The sequence below is a fragment of the Conger conger genome, chromosome 8, assembly GCF_963514075.1.
Source record: "Conger conger chromosome 8, fConCon1.1, whole genome shotgun sequence".
Lineage (NCBI taxonomy): Eukaryota > Metazoa > Chordata > Actinopteri > Anguilliformes > Congridae > Conger > Conger conger.
The window spans coordinates 7,128,035-7,150,611 of NC_083767.1; the positions used below are offsets into that span (position 1 = coordinate 7,128,035).

At 43.6% G+C, this 22,577-nt stretch overlaps 2 protein-coding genes across 2 annotated transcripts in view; both read left to right on the plus strand.

Annotated features, from left to right (window-relative positions):
* The first annotated feature begins 71 nt into the window (after nt 1-71).
* Nucleotides 72-8,371, plus strand: LOC133135427 (carboxypeptidase A2-like). The gene is made up of 11 exons (XM_061252411.1): nt 72-136; nt 1,622-1,703; nt 2,218-2,352; nt 2,536-2,625; nt 3,238-3,339; nt 4,428-4,529; nt 5,010-5,120; nt 5,313-5,403; nt 6,625-6,824; nt 7,208-7,292; nt 8,187-8,371. Exons 1-11 carry the CDS (start codon nt 72-74, stop codon nt 8,369-8,371), a joined length of 1,248 nt encoding a protein of 415 aa, XP_061108395.1.
* Nucleotides 8,372-9,375: 1,004 nt separating this feature from the next.
* The window catches only part of tfec (transcription factor EC), a 52,524-nt gene continuing 39,322 nt past the window's right edge, over nt 9,376-22,577 (plus strand). Inside the window, exons 1-2 of the mRNA XM_061252702.1 lie at nt 9,376-9,506; nt 19,471-19,693. Coding sequence (XP_061108686.1) covers nt 19,496-19,693 — 198 coding nt within the window. The 5' untranslated portion in view covers nt 9,376-9,506; nt 19,471-19,495. The remainder of the gene's footprint in view (nt 9,507-19,470; nt 19,694-22,577) is intronic.

The following is a 22,577-nucleotide window of genomic DNA, read 5'->3' on the forward strand; positions in this document are numbered from 1 at the left end:
TGGCATTGCCGATATAAATGAAGGTGCTTCCACAGAACGAGCACATTCCGTGGCTTCTCTCCCCCGTCAGAATGAAGGGAATTCTGATATTCTTTGCCTTCTTTGTGGCAGGTCACTGCCGTCAGACCTTCATAGGGTAAGTCCACTTGACAAACTGGTTTCACAGACGCAGGTTAATCTTAGTCCAGGACTAAATTGAGTTTTGTATGGAGAATCTCCATTGAAAATTGAATTTAGTCTCGAACTATCTCTGTGAAACTGGGCCTATATATTATTCCTTGTTGAGAGTTAATCGCTTTGTGGAAAATGGTGGAAAAGAAAAATCTGTTGAATGGAACGAGTGCAAAATAAGCAAGGTGGACGATATAAATGTTTTTTTTTTTTTTTAAATAAGGGTTACTTCAAATAAGGGTTACTCTTTCTCAAATCTAATCATGATGGAAATCCAAAAAGGATGAATTAATTTTAAATGTTGCAATACAATCTTTTATGATAAATGAATTGCAAAGACATCCAATTAAAGAAAGCTGCTATTTATTTGCCACATCGGAATTAAATGTGCTATTGGGTGAATGAAAAACATGCACTATGATTAATAACAAACCGTGTTGTTCAACATTATATGCATACGCACTTACATTCAAATGAACAATATAATATATAATACATTTTATTATGTGGTATACAATGTATTTCCTTGTTCAATACAAAATCATATAATCAACTGCGGAATTAATCGCACACGCCACTGGAGGGCGATATAACTACACGTGTTGCTTTTAAACCCACATATCGAACAAATTAAAGAAATGGGATATTCTTCGGATGACTTGGCAAATCTGCTCTAGTTGTTCAATATGCAAGTACGCCTAATTTAGTTAGTTTGAAATCACTATATTAAATTATAGAAGTATGATTAACATTGTCTAATTCCTTGGGGGCTTATTAATTTAAGAGACACAATCCATTTTCAGGAGACGTGAAGGTTTGGTTATTTAATCTTACCCTGATTGAGGTGTTTTAAAAGATATTAAAACACTTTTATATTTGTTGTTTAAAATGTATCAATATACACCCAGTGACCACTTTATTAGGTAGACCTGTACACCAGCTTGTTAATGCAAATATGTAATCAGCCAATCACGTAGCAGCAACTAAATGCATCAAAGCATGCAGATGTGGTAAAGAGCTTCAGATGTTTTTCAGACCAAATGTCAGAATGGTGAAGAAATGTGATCTAAGTGACTTCGACCATGTAATGATTGCTGGTGCTGGCCAGGGTGGTTTGAGTATCTCAGAAACTGCTCATCTGCTATGACACAACAATTTCTAGAGTTTCCTGAGAATGGTGTGAAAAACTAAAAACATCCAGTGAGCAGCAGTTCTGCAGGCAAAAACACCTTGTTAATGAGAGAGGTCAGAAGAGAAGGGCCAGACTGGATGAAGCTGACGGGAAGGAGACAGTAATGCAAATAACCACACATTACAACAGTGAGTCTAATATTAAGTAATAAATACCAAATAAAGTGCTCACTGAGTGTATCTGGATATTCAGTAAAACCAAAATAACTTAAAAGTTGCAATAGCTTAAATACAGTCTTTTTTCTTTTCTTTTTTTTAGAGACCAGGTTCTGAGGGTCACGGTGGAAAACGAGGAGCAGCTGAGCATTCTGGCCTCACTGGAGGAAGATGAGCTCTTGCAGGTATCCACTACCAATTTACTAGAAACAAAACTTTTAACATCCTTATTTTTAAGGGAAGCACAACTCAATTCTGACATCACTTTGTGAGACAACGCAAAAAGTAGCGCACAAATCAAAACAGTGGGATGTGGGATCATTTTGTGGTCATGATTCGCAGTACTAATGTGATATTTGCCATTGGAAATGTTGAAACCAAAAGTCGAAACCAGTATTACAGCCCATTTTTTTCTTAGTTCAGCAATTAGTTTATATTTGTTCTTTTTTGGACAACAGAATAATTATTGCTGCAATGTACAGATGACGAATAGTTTCTGAAGTAAAAGATCCTGTCATTCTGAGAGGTTGGACAAAAGGCAAGTGTGTCAGTCAGAGTAAGATAAAACCACACAGACATTACATTCACCCAAAATTCTGAAAGGAAGAAGAAGAAAAAAAAAGAGCAAAGTGAATCCATGCCACTGCCAGGCACACAATGGCTTTAACAGAACTGGAGTGTCTTCTGATCTTCTCACAGCTCGACTTCTGGCTTCATCCCGTCTCCTCTGATCTTCCGGTAGACATCAGGGTGCCTTTCGCCAGTCTGCAAACTGTCAAAGTTTTCCTGGAATCAAACGACGTCCCGTACTCTGTCATGATCAAAGACGTGCAGGTACGTCGCGGCACAGAGCTCGGTCCTGTTGTCATCTTCAAGCGGAGCGTTTTTATTTTTCATGTGTCTGCAGCCTCGCGTCTGCTCTGATGGCACTCAACAGAACACGGTTTGCACAGAATAAAGTCAGCGCTGAAAAGTCTGAGAGCGTAAGAGCGCGGCGTTTCGCTGGGTACATTGCAGGATCTTCTGGACGAGGAGGAGGCCGAGATGGAGGAGGACCGCGTGAGGACGCGTGGGTTCAACTTTGGAGCGTACCACACTCTGGACACAGTGAGCACGGACTTATCTAACACACACACACACATACATACACATACACACATACTGACATACATACATACACACACACACACACATACACACACACACATACTGACATACATACACACACATACACACACACATACTCACATACATACATACATACACCTTCACACACAGACACACACACATACTCACATACATACACACACATACACACACACATACTCACACGTACATACACACACACATACTCACACATACACACACACACACATATACTCACATACATACACACACACATACTCACATACATACACACACATACACACACACACACGCACACACTCACATACACACACATGCATACACACACACATACACACACTCACACACCCACATACACATACACACACTCACTTGTGCATAAGCACGTACACTCATGCACACACAGACACACAGTATAGACACACTCACATGCAGGTGTACACAGACAGACACACAGACAGTCATACACACAGTAATACACAGTAATGCTAACAGTTCAAATGTTGCAATATTGCAGGTTGTGCAGTCCAAGGTATGTGCTCCTAGAAAGAGTAAAATGCTTCTTTCTCACAGATCTACCAGTGGATGAACACCCTGGTTGCTGACCATCCAAGTCTGGTTACCAAAGTCCAGATCGGTTCCTCTTATGAGAACCGCCCCATGTATGTTCTCAAGGTACGAAAGAAATGAAGTCAGAACGAAATTAATCTGTGCTGTTCACACACTTTCTTATGTCATTTCTGCATCACAAGACTGCTAAATGAATCACAGCAGAAATTGTGGTTTAAATTGCAGTGGCACGTTTCCTAGAATGCATCATGGGCAAGTCTGTGTGCGGTGTGTGTGCACGTACGTGTTTGCACGCATGAGCCTCTGTGTGTGCCTGCATGCACGTCTCTGTGCCTATGTTTAACTGTGTGTGCATGTATGTTCGTGTGTTCACGCATATGTCTGTGTGTGCATGCGTGTGTCTGTGTGTGTGTGCTTCTGTGTGTTCACGCATGTGTCTGTGTGTGCATGCGTGTGTCTGTGTGTGTGTGCTTTTGTGTGTTCACGCATGTGTCTGTGTGTGTATGCGTGTGTCTGTGTGTGCATGCGTGTGTCTGTGTGTGTGTGCTTCTGTGTGTTCACGCATGTGTCTGTGTGTGCATGCATGTGTCTGTGTGTGTATGCGTGTGTCTGTGTGTGCATGCGTGTGTCTGTGTATGTGTGCTTCTGTGTGTTCACGCATGTGTCTGTGTGTGCATGCGTGTGTCTGTGTGTGTGTGCTTTTGTGTGTTCACGCATGTGTCTGTGTGTGCATGCGTGTGTCTGTGTGTGTGTGCTTCTGTGTGTTCACGCATGTGTCTGTGTGTGCATGCGTGTGTCTGTGTGTGCATGCGTGTGTCTGTGTGTGTGCTTCTGTGTGTTCATGCATGTGTCTGTGTGTGCATGCGTGTGTCTGTGTGTGTGCTTCTGTGTGTTCACGCATGTGTCTGTGTGTTCATGCATGTGTCTGTGTGTGCATGCGTGTGTCTGTGTGTGCATGCGTGTGTCTGTGTGTGCGTGCTTCTGTGTGTTCACGCATGTGTCTGTGTGTGCATGCGTGTGTCTGTGTGTGTGCTTCTGTGTGTTCATGCATGTGTCTGTGTGTGCATGCGTGCGTGTGTCTGTGTGTGTGCTTCTGTGTGTTCACGCATGTGTCTGTGTGCGCATGCGTGCGTGTGTCTGTGTTTAACTGTGTTTGTGCTGTTGACTTGGTTACTGTACTTGCTGTGTTGTAGTTCAGTACAGGCGGTGACAATCGTCCAGCCATCTGGATCGACTCTGGGATCCACTCCCGAGAGTGGGTCTCTCAGGCCACTGGGGTGTGGACTGCCAACAAGGTAAGACTACTGGCCCACTGTCAGCCAATGACAACCCTCACTGGCCCACTGTCAGCCAATGACAACCCTCACTGGCCCACTGTCAGCCAATGACAGCCCTCACTGGGCCACTATCAACCAATGACTGCACTCAAAGTGCTATACAAATAAAGATGATTATTATTAGAATAATTATTATTAGATTGTTATTATAGTGCAGGGGTCAGCAACCCAGGTCCTTGAGAGCCACAGGGTGTGCTGGCTTTCGTTGTTACTTGGCATTAATTCATCAATGAAAGCCGTTGATTACACAGTTAACTCACCTTACCTGGTTTCTTGGGTCTGAATCAGTTGCTTATTTTAAGGTGGAGACGAAAGCCAGCACACCCTGCGGCTCTCCAGGAGCAGGGTTGCCGACCCGTTATAGTTTATTCAACATACCATTTACAGTGTAAATCAGTCATACGGCAGAAAACAGAATAATGATTTCTCACTGCACAGATCGCCACAGACTACGGCCAGGACGCCTCCCTCACGGCTCTCCTGAACAAGATGGACGTCTTCCTGCTGATTGTGACCAACCCTGACGGCTATGTGTACACCCACACCAGAGTATGCACCAACCGCGGGTCTTCATAGACTTGAAAGACAATATCAGGATTGAGACGGGACAATACGCGCGTGTGTGTGCGTGTGATTAACAACAACAACGACGACGACAACAATAATAGTCGGTTGTATTTATATCCAAAATATCATAGCAACGGCAACATCGTCATCGTAACGGTTGTCACGTGGTTTCAGAACCGCATGTGGCGCAAAACCCGCTCCAGGATCTCCGGAACCAGCTGCATCGGAGTGGACCCCAACAGGAACTGGGACGCCGGCTTTGGCGGTACGTATACAGCGGTACGACGCAGCAAAGGCTGAGTGATCAGTAGTGGGGTTGATTTGCTAGCATTAATGCTAACGGTGTTTGACCCAAACTGGACTATGGCCTAGCACTAATGCTAATGGTGTCAGGCCCAAACTGGACTACGGCCTAGCACTAATGCTAATGGTGTCTGGCCCAAACTGGACTATAGCCTAGCACTAATGCTAATGGTGTCTGGCCCAAACTGGACTATGGCCTAGCGCTAATGCTAAAGGTGTCTGGCCCAAACTGGACTATGGCCAAGCACTAATGCTAATGGTGTCAGGCCCAAACTGGACTATGGCCTAGTGCTAATGCTAAAGGTGTCAGGCCCAAACTGGACTATGGCCAAGCACTAATGCTAATGGTGTCAGGCCCAAACTGGACTATGGCCAAGCACTAATGCTAATGGTGTCAGGCCCAAACTGGACTATGGCCTAGTGCTAATGCTAATGGTGTCAGGCCCAAACTGGACTATGGCCTAGCGCTAATGCTAAAGGTGTCAGGCCCAAACTGGACTATGGCCTAGTGCTAATGCTAAAGGTGTCAGGCCCAAACTGGACTATGGCCTAGCACTAATGCTAATGGTGTCAGGCCCAAACTGGACTATGGCCTAGCACTAATGCTAATGGTGTCTGGCCCAAACTGGACTATGGCCTAGCACTAATGCTAATGGTGTCTGGCCCAAACTGGACTATGGCCTAGTGCTAATGCTAAAGGTGTCAGGCCCAAACTGGACTATGGCCTAGCACTAATGCTAATGGTGTCAGGCCCAAACTGGACTATGGCCTAGCACTAATGCTAATGGTGTCTGGCCCAAACTGGACTATGGCCTAGTGCTAATGCTAAAGGTGTCAGGCCCAAACTGGACTATGGCCTAGCACTAATGCTAATGGTGTCAGGCCCAAACTGGACTATGGCCTAGCGCTAATGCTAATTGTGTTGGCCCAAATTGGACTATGGCCTAGCACTAATGCTAATGGTGTCAGGCCCAAACTGGACTATGGCCTAGCGCTAATGCTAATGGTGTCAGGCCCAAATTGGACTATGGCCTAGCACTAATGCTAATGGTGTCAGGCCCAAACTGGACTATGGCCTAGCATGAACGTTAACGGTGTCCAGTTTAAACTGGCCTAGGGCCTGGCGCTAGCATTAACGGTGTGCAGTTCCTCTCGATGCTGACCGTCCGTCTGCTTCACCCAGGCCCTGGGGCCAGCCAAAACCCCTGCTCCGATTCCTATCACGGCCCCTCCGCCCACTCCGAGGTGGAGGTCCAGAACGTGGTGAACTTCGTCAAGGGCCACGGCAACGTCAAGTCCTTCATCTCCATCCACGCCTACTCCCAGCTCCTCATGTACCCCTATGGGTACTCCTGCAACGACGTTCCCGACGCTTCCGAACTGGTGTGGCCCCCCTCTCATCGCACTTAATTCTCACAAAAATGCACATTCAAAAAATATAATTAAACAAATGAAATACCTTTTACAAACAGATGCAATGCAATTTGATATTTGGAATTGTAAGGTTTGATATATCCCAGGTTTGATATCTCCAGGTTTGATATCTCCTGGTTTGATATCTGCAGGTCTGATATCTGCTGGTCTGATATCCCCAGGTTTCATATCTCCTAGTTTGATATCTGCAGGTTTGATATCTGCTGGTCTGATATCCCCAGGTTTCATATCTGCAGGTTTGATTTCTCCAGGTTTGGTATCTATCTGCAGGTTTGATATGTATGTCTGATATGTAGATAGATCCAAGCTCTGGGCTTGTTTGCTGTTCTCAGGAATCAGTGAGTAAGTCAGCTGTCAAGGCTCTCAGCAGCCTCTATGGAACCAGGTACAAGGTGGGGAGCATCTGCAAGATCATCTGTGAGTATCTGCCCTCAGCCGGGGGAACCAGGGGCCTATCCACCTGTTTTAACCTGATGATGACAAGAGCTGATTTTTCCTCGCGATTACTGTGATGGATATTTTGGTTGTATTTAATCAATTAAATAGACAAATCAGGTATTTAAGAGTTATGTTTTAGGGTTCAAATGAAGGTTTGGCTAGGGTTAGGACAATGGTTAGGGTTAGGGTTGAGTCAAGACTATGATCAGGAATATGTTCAGGAGCTTGGGAAATGGTTTGGGCAAAGGTTAGTCTTTGATTTTGGATGGTCAAACTATTTTCATGAGTAGCCTTGGTAGTGGATCTCTCGGTAGTGTGAGTATATGGGTAATGATTTCTAAATGTGAGCCTTTACACCATGCCTCAAACACAGATAACAGTCCTTTGAGCAGAATGCATGTCTTAGGTCATCGGCATCCATTTTTACTCAGCACATTACACGTAAATGAAACACACGTAAATGAAACGCACATAAACAAAACACACGTAAATTAAACACATATAAACAAAACACACGTAAATTAAACACATATAAACAAAACACGTAAATGAAACACGTACACAAAACACACGTAAGTTAAACGCATATGAACAAAACACGTTAATTAAACACATACACAAAACACACGTAAATTAAACACGTACACAAAACACACGTAAATTAAACACACCTTACACAAAACAGATCAAAACGAAATACACGTAAAGGGAACACATGTAAAGACTGAGGCCTGACGAACCTGGCATTTCAGCCACTCAGGCAGGCCATGCTAACAAAGGCCTCGTCACTTCTCAGTCCCTGAGTGCTCTGAGAGGACGAGATCTGATCTCTGAAGCCCGTGCTGTTTTTATTTGTTTCCTGTCCATGTTCAGATCAAGCAAGTGGGGGCAGCATCGATTGGTCCTACAACCTCGGCATCAAGTACTCCTTCGCCTTCGAACTCCGCGACACCGGTCGCTATGGTTTCGTGTTGCCGGCCAATCAGATTATCCCCACCGCTTCCGAGACGTGGTTGGCCCTGAAGTACATCATGGAGTACGTCCGCGATAACCCTTAGTAAACCGTGCCAATCGCCCTTACCAAACGTCATCCCCACCACAGTGGTTATTTGTGCTTGGTACGTTACTATACAGAGTGATCTAAAATAAATCTGATTGTGTACATGTGATCACTTGCCTTCAGTGTATCTGTCCGTGAAATATGTCACACATTTTTTTGACAACAGCTACTCCCTTATCCTCAGTGGGGAAAAATATGGTCCTGTTACATAAAAGAAGGAGAACCTTCCTATAGCGTGTAGCGGTCATGAGGAGTCCTGTATCAGCTGATTAAAATGAGTCATCCAAATGTAGATATTTTAGGATGTGTCTGCCTGATTGTGAAAGTCTCATATTGTGTCTCGTTTTTCAAAAATCTAAAATATTATACATTTCACTTATTATGCTCACCTACTGTTTCCTACAATCACAGCCACTGAATTATGTTTAGCAGTTTGATTTAGTCGCATTAGTTAAATTGTTGCAGAACAACATGGGTTAATACAATGACACATAATCCAATTTCCCAACTACAATGCAAGATGGCTGGAAAAGAATTTGACTTGGAAGTTCTGCTTTGGCAACCTGCTGATTAAGTAAACAGATAATTTTGCTTTGACAATGTGACAATGAACCCTTTGAGCAATATAGATTTTTTGGAATGTTTATTCAAAATTCTAGAGTCAGTGTTCTAGAACTTAATTGCTTTCAATTACCAGTAGTGATTTTTTACATTTCACAACATATTAAACGTTTGATTTAAGGAAACTCTAACAAGTTCCACTTTATACAAGAGCACATCTTTTCCCTTTTTGTATGAGGAATTTCCTTTTGCAGCTACCTACTGTATGCACCTAAAATTACAGTCTGTAAAACCACACTCGGCTTGCCTGAGGTACTGAAACTCCGCAGCATGTTTCCAAATCTCCAAAGGTAGAAAAATGCTGGAAATAATTGTAAGAAATGCAAAGCGCTGTCCACAGCCCGGTACAGTATAGGGCTGGCAGCGCAACTTCCCTTTGCACCCGGTTCTAGAGAGCAGAAAAGAGGAAACGCGCTGTGCTTTATATTTCGGCCCTTGGAGGCAGAAAATGCTGACAGCCAGTGACAGATTCCGCTCCTGGTGCTCGATGTCCGCTGTCACGCTGATCAAAGGTAACACGTTTATTTACTTACCAGCTGTCCATAACCAGACACTGTGGACATGTCACTCAAATATCAATACTATACTATCAATGAGCTCTTACTGATATATGCACTTATGTTAATGATCGTAGTGACAATACAAAGAGTCGTTTTCAGACAAAGTGTATATGGTACTGTAAACTTGACCGTCTCTTAGATTTAACAATGACAGTAAAACCAGTGTTTTAACCAATTTCGGGTTTGTAGAGAGGACTGGTGTTATTCCAGCTGAACGTTCTGTCCGGTTCTAACACAAGTGTGGAACCCCTCGTGGTCATGAAAAGACTATTTTCAGCACCATAGACATCTTTTTCCTGAGGTTACCTTTTCTAGATATGTTTTTTTTTCTTCCTGTGTTCTGTGATGATATAGGTAGTGTGTTTTATATCGTTTATCATGCTTTATACTTTTATATTACAGTAATACTGCAATTATGACTTCTTGGCAGTTTCCAAAAACTATTTTTCAGTAGTATTGTCATAAAATGACAATTTTTATTGATCATCTGTTCATCATGTTCAGTAGCCTGTCAAAGTCATGGAGGTTGACGATGCCTGTGTCACAGAAATAACGAGTGATATTTATTTTGTGTCAGTTGTTTTAAATGGGTCTGTTGTGAAATGTAGTTTTTACTGTTTGAAGGATGGCACGACTACACATAGAAACATATCCAGACAGACAGTAACGTTAGTAATGTGACATGTTACATCACATAACGAACACACACACACTGCTATCTCGGGCATGTGTTGCCAGTGACTTTACAATGTTAGATTCAGTTTGGACTATATATTAACTATTACAGTAAAGCACTCCAGTACAGCTGTATAGAGTCGTGTCTGGAGGTTCCTTCATATGAATTGGCTGGGTAATTCAGTGAACCCATGTATCTCAAATAAATTGGCATAATTCATAATTACATCAGTAATTACTATTAACTGTCTGATATTCAGCATTACTGTGTGATTGAGCTGACACTCAAACTATATCCATGTGCAGTGTGTGTATATTCATTATGTTATGCATACATGATACATTCCTAACGTTACTGTCTGTGTGGATGTGTGCAATATTGTTCTACTTAAAATTGTAAAAACACAATTCAGCAATTTCCAAATTAAGTTGTAATTTCACACCATGCCCATTTAAAACAACTGGCACAAAATAAATATTATTCGGTATTTCTGTGACACGGGAATCGTCAACCTCCATGCATTCGACAGGTTACTGAACATGATGAACACATGATCCATTCAGACAAAGATAAAAATATATATGTCAGTACTACTCTACATAGTGTATGATTTATTTATTAATTTAAACATAAACATAGAAATACACACACACTGCAGATGTATGTTTGAGTGTCAGCTTAATCACACGGTAATGCTGAATATCGGACACTTATTAGACAGTTGATATAATTATGAATTATGGTGATTCATTAGAAATATGTGGATCCTATGAATTACCCAGCCAAGTCATATGCTGAAACCCAAAGACACACTGAACAGCTCTACTGGATCCAGCTTTACAGTAACAATTAAAGGTCCTACATTGTACATCTCCACTGTTTTATGTTAAGTCCTGATATCCATAAGTTATTTTTGGTATCCAATTGTACATGTCCATTCTTCAGCATCTCTCATGAGCTTTACCAAGGACAGATCATAACAAGAACAGTCTGTTTTAGTGACTGAGTCTTTAAGGCTCACTGATACCAATAATCTGCTCCGTTCTGATAGGCTGGCGAGCTCCAATCAGCTGAGCGTCATCTGTGCCGAGTGCTTGGGTTTGGTCCGGCTACAACCCAGTGAGCAAAAGATGGAATCTAGACATCTGGATGGGCTGGAAATATGGGACTGAGAAACGTTTTGACACAAACAGACTAATTTAACCCCAATTTAGTTCAGGTTTCACCTGGATATAACCTGTGTACGTCCAAGTCGGCTAGAAACATTTCACTTTTCAACCGAGCATAGCCAGGTTTTCACCTGATCTCTAGACCTACATATCTAGCCCGGTGAAAACCTGGCTATATTATATTTGGTTGAAAAGTGAAATGTTTCTGGCTGTCAATGATGTGCCCAGGCTATATCCAGGTCAGACCTGAGATAATTTCGGACCAAATTAGTCTGTACATGTCAAAGCGTCTCTCGGTTCCAGATTTCCAGCCCTCCAGATGTCTGGATAGGTCTAGATTCTGCCCTTTGCTCAGTGGTAAAGTGGGCTGTGTGAAAGAATTCTAAACAGCTCAATTAAATTCACACTTTCTTCTGGGTCTGTGCTTTTTCATACTTTCACAGTATTTTATAGCATATTGAACTCCTATAATCCACATAACATAGGCAATGCCATTTTTCCACAAAACGGGACCTTTAATGTATAGTCCACACTTCTCTCTGAAACCGAACCTCACAGTGTAAAGTCACTCAGAGCAGGAAAGGGAGCCACGCGGGAGTGTTTTTAAGCACGGTGGATTCGGACCCAATTTCCACGGCGATGCCACAGTCGCAACCGCGGCGATTGTTTCTTAGCGATGCGGCGCTTGGGCATGCGCCCGCCGATTGTTTTTGTTTTCTGTGGACTTCCTCTGATCGTGACACAGCAGGAAAGTCCTGTTTCGCTCCTTGTTATGGACTCTTCCTCTTTTTGAAATGTCACCAGATATTTTGGCTTCATAATTATAGAAAACTCCATTGGACTTCTGAGTGCCAGCCTTGCATAACTGTCACGCGGGGGTGTTTTTGTGTGTTTTTGGAGGGGAAACGGTTTTGTTGCGTGCACCGCGCCTTGGGGGGAGGGGGGGGGGGGGGGGCGGGGTGCAGGGTGGGCTGCGGGCACAGCGGGCACATGAGGGATTGTGTCATGCTGGGAATGACTTTGCAGAATGAAAAGCTGAAAATATGCCCTTCCATTCAGTGAATCGTCTTAGAGGGATGTGGAGAAGCAGAAGTGGCCTCATATCGACAGAAACCACAAGACGTTTAAAAAAAAAAAAAAGAGATGTGTTTTTAAGAATGTGGGAGGTTTAAAGATTAAAGGTCTGAATCAATGGCCGTGTGTGGGTGTGTGTGTGTGTGTGTGGGGGGGGGGGGGGGGCAAAGTCTCATGTGCAAAGGAGAGAGGGAGAGAGGGAGGTGTGTAGAGGGAGAGAGGGAGAGAGACGGTGAGAGGGGTGCAGAGGGAGAGAGAGGGAGGTGTGCAGAGGGAGAGAGAAGGAGAGGTGTGCAGAGGGAGAGAGAAGGAGAGAGAGGTGTGCAGAGGTGGAGAGAGGGAGAGCGAGAGGTGTGTACACTCTCAGACATAAAGTGAGTGGAGGACATTTTTGTTCTTCAAGAGTATGTTTTCCAAGAAAGAAGGGTACACATTAATGAGATATTGCTGGCAGGGGTATAATTTTATGTACCAACAGTGCCCTCCATAATGTGCATCATAAAAGACCCATCATCTATGTATTTGCCTCTGTACTCCACAATTTGAGATTTGTAATAAATAAATCTCCCTGAAAATCTGATTGAGTTCCATTGAGTTCAACGGGAAAATTTGTCAGGAGAAACATTCATTTTTGTATCTACTGCATATATGTGAGCAGCATGGTGGTTTGAGGCTCATTTCATACCTTGGACCCTTGATGACTTAAAGCCATTAAGCCAACAAATGTGATCCATACTGTATCAGCATAATTCACAGTTAAATCTATTCGGACTGACCCACCCTCCAATTCCCATCGAGATCCACTCACACAAAGAGTATTTGTATCACCTGAAACCTGAAAATAAAATATCCAGATTATGATGATCACAGGTCACAGACATCAGCAAGTCATGGCCTGCAAAGGATGTGCAACAAAATACTAAACATAACTACTTTCATTCACATAACATTGCTGTGTCCCAAACATTATGGTGCCCTGAAATGGGGGGACTATGTATAAACACTGCTGTAATTTCTACATGGTTAAACCAAAAAGTACTAAAACGCCCTTTTTTAGAATCTGACAATATGCACTTTAAACACATGTTTTAAAAAAAAATTATTATTACAAATCTAAAATGATGGAGTACAGAGGCAAATAATTTGTCCCAAACGTTACGGAGGGCATTGTATAGGGTACCACCGTACTGCTCCAGCGACAAGAACTTGTACCTTTTGCAAGTTTTGTGTGTAGTGCAGGTGGGAGACACGTATGCAGCGACCCAACACAGTTCTGCCTGGCTCTTATTCATACGGCATCACCGTAATGCACCGTATGTCTTCAGATGTTTCAGTTCTTTTCATAAGCTCTATTAAAGATGCTATAGGCGGTACGTTTTTCCTTTAATCCCAGAAGAGGAGCGGATCGAGCAGCGCGGCACTCGGAACTCATGACTGCTCATGTTTCCCTCTGACTCAGAGGGTAGTCTGGGGGAAATTTCTACACCGCAATGATAAAGCACTAATGTAAACACCGAGTTACGCGCTGCGCTTTTAAACAACACGTGCGGCTAACCACCACGCCAGAAACCTGCAGCGGGTAATTCCAGACGGCTCTGAAGGGGCACAGGGTACATTCTGCCACATTACCCGACTGGTTCACCTGAAGCACTGCGTTTGTTTTCTAAGAAATCTCCGCTATAAGTCAGTGGCTAGCCAGCTTGGAAGCTAACATGCCAACGTGTTACTGGTGAACTTTCACAATCTTTCACAAGTATTCACCCCCTCGAAGGAATCTTATGGATGGATGGAATTCATATTATGGTTTCATTTCATAAATAAGACTTAATGTCGCAACGTTGTAAGCATTGTGATCATTGTCATGAGTAAATATGTACGTTTCTACTAAATAACCTTGTGTTTCATGCAGATCAATGAAATGGGAATGCACTTGTGTGTTGAGTGGCCACTATATTTCGGCCTATGAAGAAGTCTAACCTTTTATGTTATTATTTGGTTCTGGTAATATTTTATCTAATTGAATAGTCTGGAGCAGTGTGGTCAACGGCCTGACAGGATGGATTGCCTTGCGTTTAAAAAACGCGGGAACGCCTGGTGTACATGAATCTACCTTCATTAAGGCCATCAGTTAATTAAACATGCTGAATTCATCCTGTCATATTTTGTTCAACAGGCTAAATTAGATGCATGTCGGTCGATAGCTAATTTAATTGTGTTTGTTGTAGTTTAGAGTAAATTGAATGAGGACAAGTTTTCAGTATCAGAAGATAAATATGTAGTGTATAACGAGGACCTCTGGTGGCCAGTTGTCGAAAATGGCAACCCGGGCCGAATGAACGGATTTATCATAAGGTTGTGTTTACGACTGAAAACTTATTTACATGTGCAGTCTGTTCGTGTGTGTGTGTGTGTGTGTGTGTGTGTGTGTGTGTGTGTGTGTGTGTGTGTGTGTCTGTCTGTCATATACGGCACACGTGTCATATTCATTTGCGGCACATGCATCCAACGTTTGACATTAAAACAATCGTTGACGGCACAGATCAAGTCCTTATGATCTATGACTGCCATTGAAATAAAAACCACACTGCCTTAACAGTATGTAGTGGGCTATGTGCAGTCTAATGATCTACATAATGCAGTTCCTGCTCCCGAATTTACCATGAAAAAGCGGCTGAGGTCGCTAAGGTCTGCCTCTCGGCACTGAGCTGAACCGTAATGAGCGTACAGGGACAGAGAGGCGACGAGACGCTAGAAATCTCCCCCCTCAAGAGGTCGGCATAAGCACTGGGGGTGTGCAAATCCACCGTAAGAAAATACAGAAATATAAGTGGTAGACGGAGAGCACTTATAATGTCCTTCTGTTGAAGGGCGGAGAGAGAGAGAGAGAGGGAGAGCGAGAGAGCGAGTGCGAGAGCGCGCGCTTTGATTGCTCTTCAGAAATGTATTTTCATATTAGCGGTGTGCTCACACGGAAGCGGCCCAGTTCTTTAGACGGATAAATATTTGTTAAGGATCCTTCAGCGATAATTAGCTCAGAGCTAGAAACGCACTGCTACACCATGCGTCCCAAAACAGTCCAGCGTACCAACGCAGAGCATGCAGTGAAACAACGCTGAAGCTGGCTACCAATGTGACGTTTCCGGGCTACCTTCAATCGATTGCCCTACGTGGTTGTATGTTTCACCGCATTGTTTATGCATTTGCAAGGGCTACATTTGAATATTGATGAGAAATTTCAATCCAAATTTGAATTTCAATTCAAATTGTATGTTTTTTTTAATAGGCCTGTATTGGTGGAAAGTCTGGAGTGGGATTACTTGAAAATACTACAGTTTGTCATCCAAATCAGTCAGAGATATTTTCATAAACAAGTGTCAAATGTTTTATACAGTAGTCATTATAACGTAATAACGTGTACTTTCATAGAAGTTACGCCGTGACCACCACTGTAATTGTGGCATCGTCAGGGATGTAGCAAGGAATTCTGGGGCCCTTGAAAAAATATTTAGTCTAATCAACTGTAAGTCGCGTTGGATAAAAGCGTCCGCTGAATAACCATTATTAAAACACGACTTCTAATTTGAATATTTTCCAAGCACTCAGCTCGTATAAACATGATTAGGCTGTGCCGTGTGCACGAATGTAACATTAATATGGTTAATACGGGGGAAAATGCTGGTCAGGGTGAGAGGGGCACGTCATTCCGCAGTGCGACCTCCTCATTATCCTCTCTGTGATTCCAGAGGAAACGCTTTCAGCCGTCAGGCCGTGAGCAGCTCGGGAGGCGCCCGGGACAAAAGAGCGAATTAGGCACGAAAAGAGCAAGTAAATAGGCGCCGGTGTTTTTCCTCCTTTCAACTTGAAAGTCGGACGGGCTGCGGAGAGCCGGGCGGAGGAGGGGCGGAGGGGGGGGGGGGGGGGGGGGGGGGGGGGCGGACGCGCTGTTTGCTTTTTGTCGCCGGCGCATGATCAAAACAAGCAGCTCCCTCGGTATCCGGAGACAGAGGGCTTCTGGGAGAATCGTCCCCGGGAAGGTTTTAATGAGCAGACCGGGGTCACGCGTCGGTGACCCCCTCAACACAACAACACACACTTTCCCCCGGCGAGAACGCTCGTAACGGTGACAACGCTCTTCTTCTGCTGGAGCTGGTGAGCGGTTTGGCGTCTGTAGGCCTCGGGGAAAGGCGCTTCGGTTGTTGCGGGGTGGGTGGCTGAGGCGGCCGCTTCTCAGCGTCGGTAACCGTCTCTGTAGATGTAAAAATACCGCCTCCTCTCTGCAGGAGCACTCCATAGCACATCAGACAGGGACAACAGAGGAGGAAACAAACGTCTGTTCTCAGAATCAATGGCCACAGTCTGTACTGGCATTTCGTAAGTTTACCACAGTCTGTGGCGTCCTGGCCTGACATGAGCATCTTGGAACCGAAAAACCCCCAAAAAGTACAGACAATGTTGGTGTTATGTATTCTCAGGCTTATATTTCATGCCTTTAAAGACCTTTTAAAGGGTTTTCCCCCCCTGTAGGGGACACACGTTTCTGGTGACCAAATAAAATAAATACAATATTTGGCAGTAGGGAGAAAGCACGCGAGGAAAAGCTATTCAGGAAGAAACAGGACCACGTCACAATACATCACAGTACGTCACAATATGTCAGAATACGTCACAGTCTCCACCGTCTCCCCCGGTGGGTCAGTCCAGCTAGCCTGCATTCACCAGTCAGGGTTGGACACATTTTCATCTTAAATGCAGTCAAATCACAAGATGAATTTTAATTCGGTTCACAAACCGAAAAGGACTCTTATTAAAGCACGAATACATTTTCAATTTGAAATTCAATTTAATTCCATTCATGAATTGACCAATGGCACCAGTCATAGAGAAGGTCAAGAGGTCAAAAGCGAGAGCTTTTTCTGTCAGATTTTTAATTTATCTGCAAATAGCTCATCAGCATTAGGGCGGATAAACCTGTGTAAGAAAGGCCCGCATTTACACACTGCACAGACCCGGCACAGACCAGGCACAGACTGAGCAAGGCCGGACACAGACCATTGTGCTGAAGGGGTTTTCGAGAACAAGTGCTTGTGTCAGGAACGCAGACAAGACTGCTGAGCTCTGTTTTTTCATCTTCCTATTTTCTCCTGAAATGTGAACAGTGTCTAAAAAGGGCATTCATACGGCTATAGGGGGCAGTGCAGCACGCAGGCTAATCAGATTTTTATGTTTTTTTTGCTTACACTACCACTAACTGTGAGCAAAGAGAGAGACCCACTCATTTCCTCACCTGTGAAATCTAGGATGCGTGTGTGTCTGACTCCTCCCCTCCCACACCTTCACCATATTAACCCTTTAAAGGCACACTCAGTCATTTTGGTGCCTAAAATAATCATATGCTGACATTGAGCAAAATGTCGAAGCAATGGAATAGCAGTACAGAGTTATTCTACCAATAACAATAACGGTAAAGAGCTATGTAAAAATCACTTCAAAATGAAAAATAAATATTTTAAATAAGTGTTGGACCGACACTAATTCCATGTTCATCTTCATCTTCCGCATTTCATTCTTACACTGAACTTTGGAGTTCACACTGAACATTTTACAGTGTATAAAATAAAATTAATCTGTTCCTGATAAGGGACATTAGTGGTAAAAAAATGGAGACAGACTACACCACTCAGTAGTTAATCACTAGGATCTGAAGACCTCTACAATCACACTGTCACTCGTTAAGCTAGTCACCGATCAATGCTATTGATCGTGTTTCCACATTGTCTCTCTGTGTACATTTCAATTACAGAGGCAAACAGTATGCAATAAACACAGACTGGTCCTTATCCATACAATCAATACGAGTGTTGATATATGAACTTGTAATGCTGTACGTAACCATAGTGATATTGGAAGGGTAATCTGTGTTAAATGTTTTTTTCAGCTTTCCGTCAGTTCCACTTTTCCCAGCCCGTACCGCTTGCCTTGGTCTCATCTCGCAGTGGCTGTGATTTCTTTTAGTTTTTATCAGCTGTGACTTCCTGTTGGATCATCTTAGGAGAGCCCACTTTACAATGAACTGATTGGCTTTCTATTTTCATTTCAACCTAAATAGGACGTGGCTGACCGACCCTGCTGAGTTTTATATACTGAAGCATGTGAACAACAATGTCACATTTGATATTGTTAGTCATTATGGAATGAAACATTCTCATTATTCCTAAATGATAACATTTAAATGTGTGCCAACAGTAGTGATTGCCCCCTATAAATTGCACAATGGTCCAGTTTGTAAACCGCTGTTGCGTGTAGTACAGAAATTGAGATGGTTTATTGAGAACATGCTGTTGTCCATTACAATATCAGCACTTTAATTATATCTCAGTGGACTTCCGCAAACATGCAAAACAAATTGATCGTTTGAAGGCTCAATCGATAAAGCTTCTGATATAGTAGCCTACAAGGCTTTCAACAATCTAGCCATTTAGCAAATAGCCAGCATTGGAGACGACATTCTACAAAAAAAGGCCTTTAAAGTGACCCTAATGAAATTAATCTGCCCATAAAAATATGGGGTGGGACCATTCCAAGGGCCCCGACGAACAACGTCCCTCAAAAAAATCAAAAAATGGTTCTGTAATTTTGCAGGACTGGGGATTATCTCTGCCATGCTGGGGCCTAAAACCCAGGCAGTATGCTTGTTACAACCCCCCCCCCCACTGCACTTGTTACAACCCCCCCCCCCCCACTGCACTTGGTATGACCCCCCCTCTCTAGCGCACTTGTTGTGACCACCCCCCCTCTCTAACATGCTTGTTACGACCCCCCCCAACGTGCTTGTTACAACCCCCCCCCAACGTGCTTGTTACGACCCCCCCACTGCGCTTGTTACAACCTTCCCCCTCTAATGCGCTTGGTACGACCCCCCCCCCCAACGTGCTTGTTACGAACACCCGCCCCCCCTCTAACGCAGTTGTTACGACCCGCCCCTGTTATGTTTGTACAGTCTGAAGGGCGAGACGGAAGGGGCCATGTTCCAGACGCATCCTGGCGGGGTCCACCATCAGCTGATGAGGAGCTGCGTGCAGGAAGAGGAGGATGAAGAGTACTGGGACGGGGCTCCCTGCCTGGGCCCCTGGGCCCTCCCGCAGCATCCCCACATTCCCGCCACACCGCCGCTCTACGGACAGTGGCCCCCGGCGTGGCAGAGACCGCAGCAGGCCTGGCAGGTAGAGATCATCCGTTTATCTGAAACCGTCTTTACAGGCGACCGTTTCACACCTCCGGTCTGCTCTTAGGAGAGGAAAGTCTTAACTTGTGAGACAAAATCTTAACTTTTTTTTAAAGGAAGCTAACCTACTTACTGTAACTTATGAGAGGAAAGTTTTAACTAATGAGATGACTGTCTTAACTTTAAGTTTTAACTTATGAGAGGAAAATCTTAACTAACAAGAGGAAAATATGCTTAAATCATACAATCAGCTTAATTTCACTCATTTTCTGCCTCGTCCTTTGGTTACGTTAGTCTGTAAATTTTCAACTTGAATAGTTAAAATTACAGTTAGATGTACTCTATTGGAGTTGATTTCCCACTGTACTTTGCATATCACAGGCACACACTGAATTCTTATAGCGATTTTTACAGAGGACTAAGAACCAGGTATGAAAAAGGGGAAAAAAAATACTCACACGGTTGCAAAAAACGGGAGTTCATACATTTTTTAAATGCGGCTTCTATTTAGCGTTTTCCTATCGGGAAACAATGATAAAGCAGCTTACAGCTCTTCTAAATGAATTGAGGTGGAATACACTATTTCATGGCCTTGCTGGCATTATGATGGAGAATATGGCTGAAGTGAAGAGCTCAACACAGTGCAGGCATCAGTCTTGTTATCATCTGAAACTAACCTCTGAGCGGCAGTAGCTGAAGACACAAGCAGGCCTGAAGCCTTAAGACTGCTTATACTTAACCTCGTAATGTGATTAGCGCACACATACCGATGTCCCCATGTCTGAGTCCATACCACCCACAAGGCTCTTTGTGTTTCCAAGGGTCATTAATTAAGAGCCCTCCTTATTCTCCCTTTCGGATTTGTGACAGCATTGTCTGGAGTAAGTACCAGAAACGCACCCGCATACCGCTAAGCCTCTTTATAAACATGCCCAGCCCCCCTCTCTGCTACATTCGTTCCCTCAGATGCTGGGGTGTTGTGTTTGTTTGGATGATGCTGATACAAACAGAGCCAAATCCCCCCCCCCCCCCCAGGCCTCCGCTAGCACAGTGGGTGTTAGCGTAGCGGACGCCAGCGTACTGGTTATTAGCGTAGCGGCGTTAGCGTAGTGGGTGCTAGCGTCACAGATGTTAGCATAGCGGGTGCTAGCGTAGCCGGTGCTAGCACAGCGCTGTGGATGATGAGGAGGTCAGGGTGACAGATCGGGGACTGTGGGGGTGTGTGACAGTTACCTCACAGCCCAGAGTCTGTCACTGCTGAGTGGAAGGGACCACCCATCTTGGCAGCTCTCTGATGTAACCTTGCCGGTGTCTGGCTGTGGAACTGCAGATTCCCTGGCTATCTTCTGCTATAGGCTGAAAATACATCCGTCTGAAACTTGGATTAGCTAATGCTGAACATGTATCAGGGGTTGACTAGCCTTTGCTCCTAGCTATGCTGTATCGACCATATTTCCACAAACCCATTTCCTACCAAAAACATCTCCATCTTGTTTTTACTGTGGCTTCAGGTTTACATACTGACTGCTGCTATTAGTAACACTCGTGCCTTCATCACTACTCCGTGCCTTATCCATTTTGAACACACTTTTCTAAGTGTCTCCGGATTGAAGTATGAGCCAAATTCCTATACGTCATGCAATGTACATGAAAACCGTTTGACCGTCAATATTCCATTTCCAATCTGTCAGTCCAACTGAGATTGTGACCCTCAAATGAATTGGAAACTGTTTCCTGAGTAAATTAATTGAAATTAATTTCCTGTGTTGACAAAATTGAAATGGAATGAAATGAGCCACAGCTCTTGTTCCCATGGCGATAGAATCTGCTGCCTTTGTCCAATCAGAAGCCCTGACAGGTACATACTGTAAATAATCTAATGTTTACATCTTATTCAGGTTAATGTCCAATAGTATTGAAGAGTAATATAGAGAAGTGTAGGTTAGGAACGGGATGATCACAGTAAGATCAGTGCAGCTGTTGCCCAATAAAAAACCAAAAAATAATAATACATAATAATAATTTTACATTTGCAAATTGCCTTTAGTCACTGCAGGAGTAGCCATCAGGGTATGGAGACATCAACATAACAGCTGCTATCTCATGCATGGTTACCCCCCCCCCATAATCAGTAAATGGGTTCATATCAGATTAATTAAGCAATCATCCAATGAGTGTAATTCCTTCAGCATGTGTAGTGCTGCATAATACAGAACACAGAAACTGCGCTGGCTCATGGTTTTAAGAGAGAGAGAGAGAGAGAGAGAGAGAGGAAAACATTTTAGACTCTGTATTCTGTGAAGAAGCAAAGCTCTCATTAATTTATATTAATTTATTAATTAATTAGCAGACTCTCTCACCCTGTGCCACTGACAATACTGCAAAGGACAGGGAAGTTTCTTTCCTCCCAGGTAATTAACTGAACAGTTAGTGCTACTGATTGGCCAGACTGACCTCACACCTGACTCCCAGGTAAAGGGAGGGTGCAAAACCAGCAGTTCTCATCTCTCAAGGCCCATAAGAGCACATAGGTATATCTACCTGAGTAATATGAGTCAAATTGAGTAAACTATAGTTCATAATATATTATAATAAAAAATATACTGTATATACACTGCCACATACATAATAAGTATATTTGCCAAAGTATTTCACTACAGTAACTTGATATGCTGTATATTGACTTTAAGTGTATTTCATTCCCATAAGTGAAGTGAATGCTTGTGAGGAGAGCTGAATGGATGTTTTCATTATGAAAAGCAGGCCGCACAGTGCATTCCGAGGGTTGGTTTTTAAATGTAGAGTGGGGCACCCACCCACCCCCCCCCCCCCATCGCAGCTCCATCTTGCAGAACGTGGCCTTGGTTGCCGTGCCGACCCGG

What these genes read in the sequence shown, in the direction of transcription:
- LOC133135427 (XM_061252411.1), top strand. Translation starts at nt 72, where the DNA reads ATGAAGGGAATTCTGATATTCTTTGCCTTCTTTGTGGCAGGTCACTGC. An exon ending in CGTACCACACTCTGGACACA is followed by an intron (nt 2,626 to 3,237) that starts GTGAGCACGGAC and finishes TCTTTCTCACAG; the next exon opens with ATCTACCAGTGGATGAACAC. An exon ending in CTGGGACGCCGGCTTTGGCG is followed by an intron (nt 5,404 to 6,624) that starts GTACGTATACAG and finishes TGCTTCACCCAG; the next exon opens with GCCCTGGGGCCAGCCAAAAC.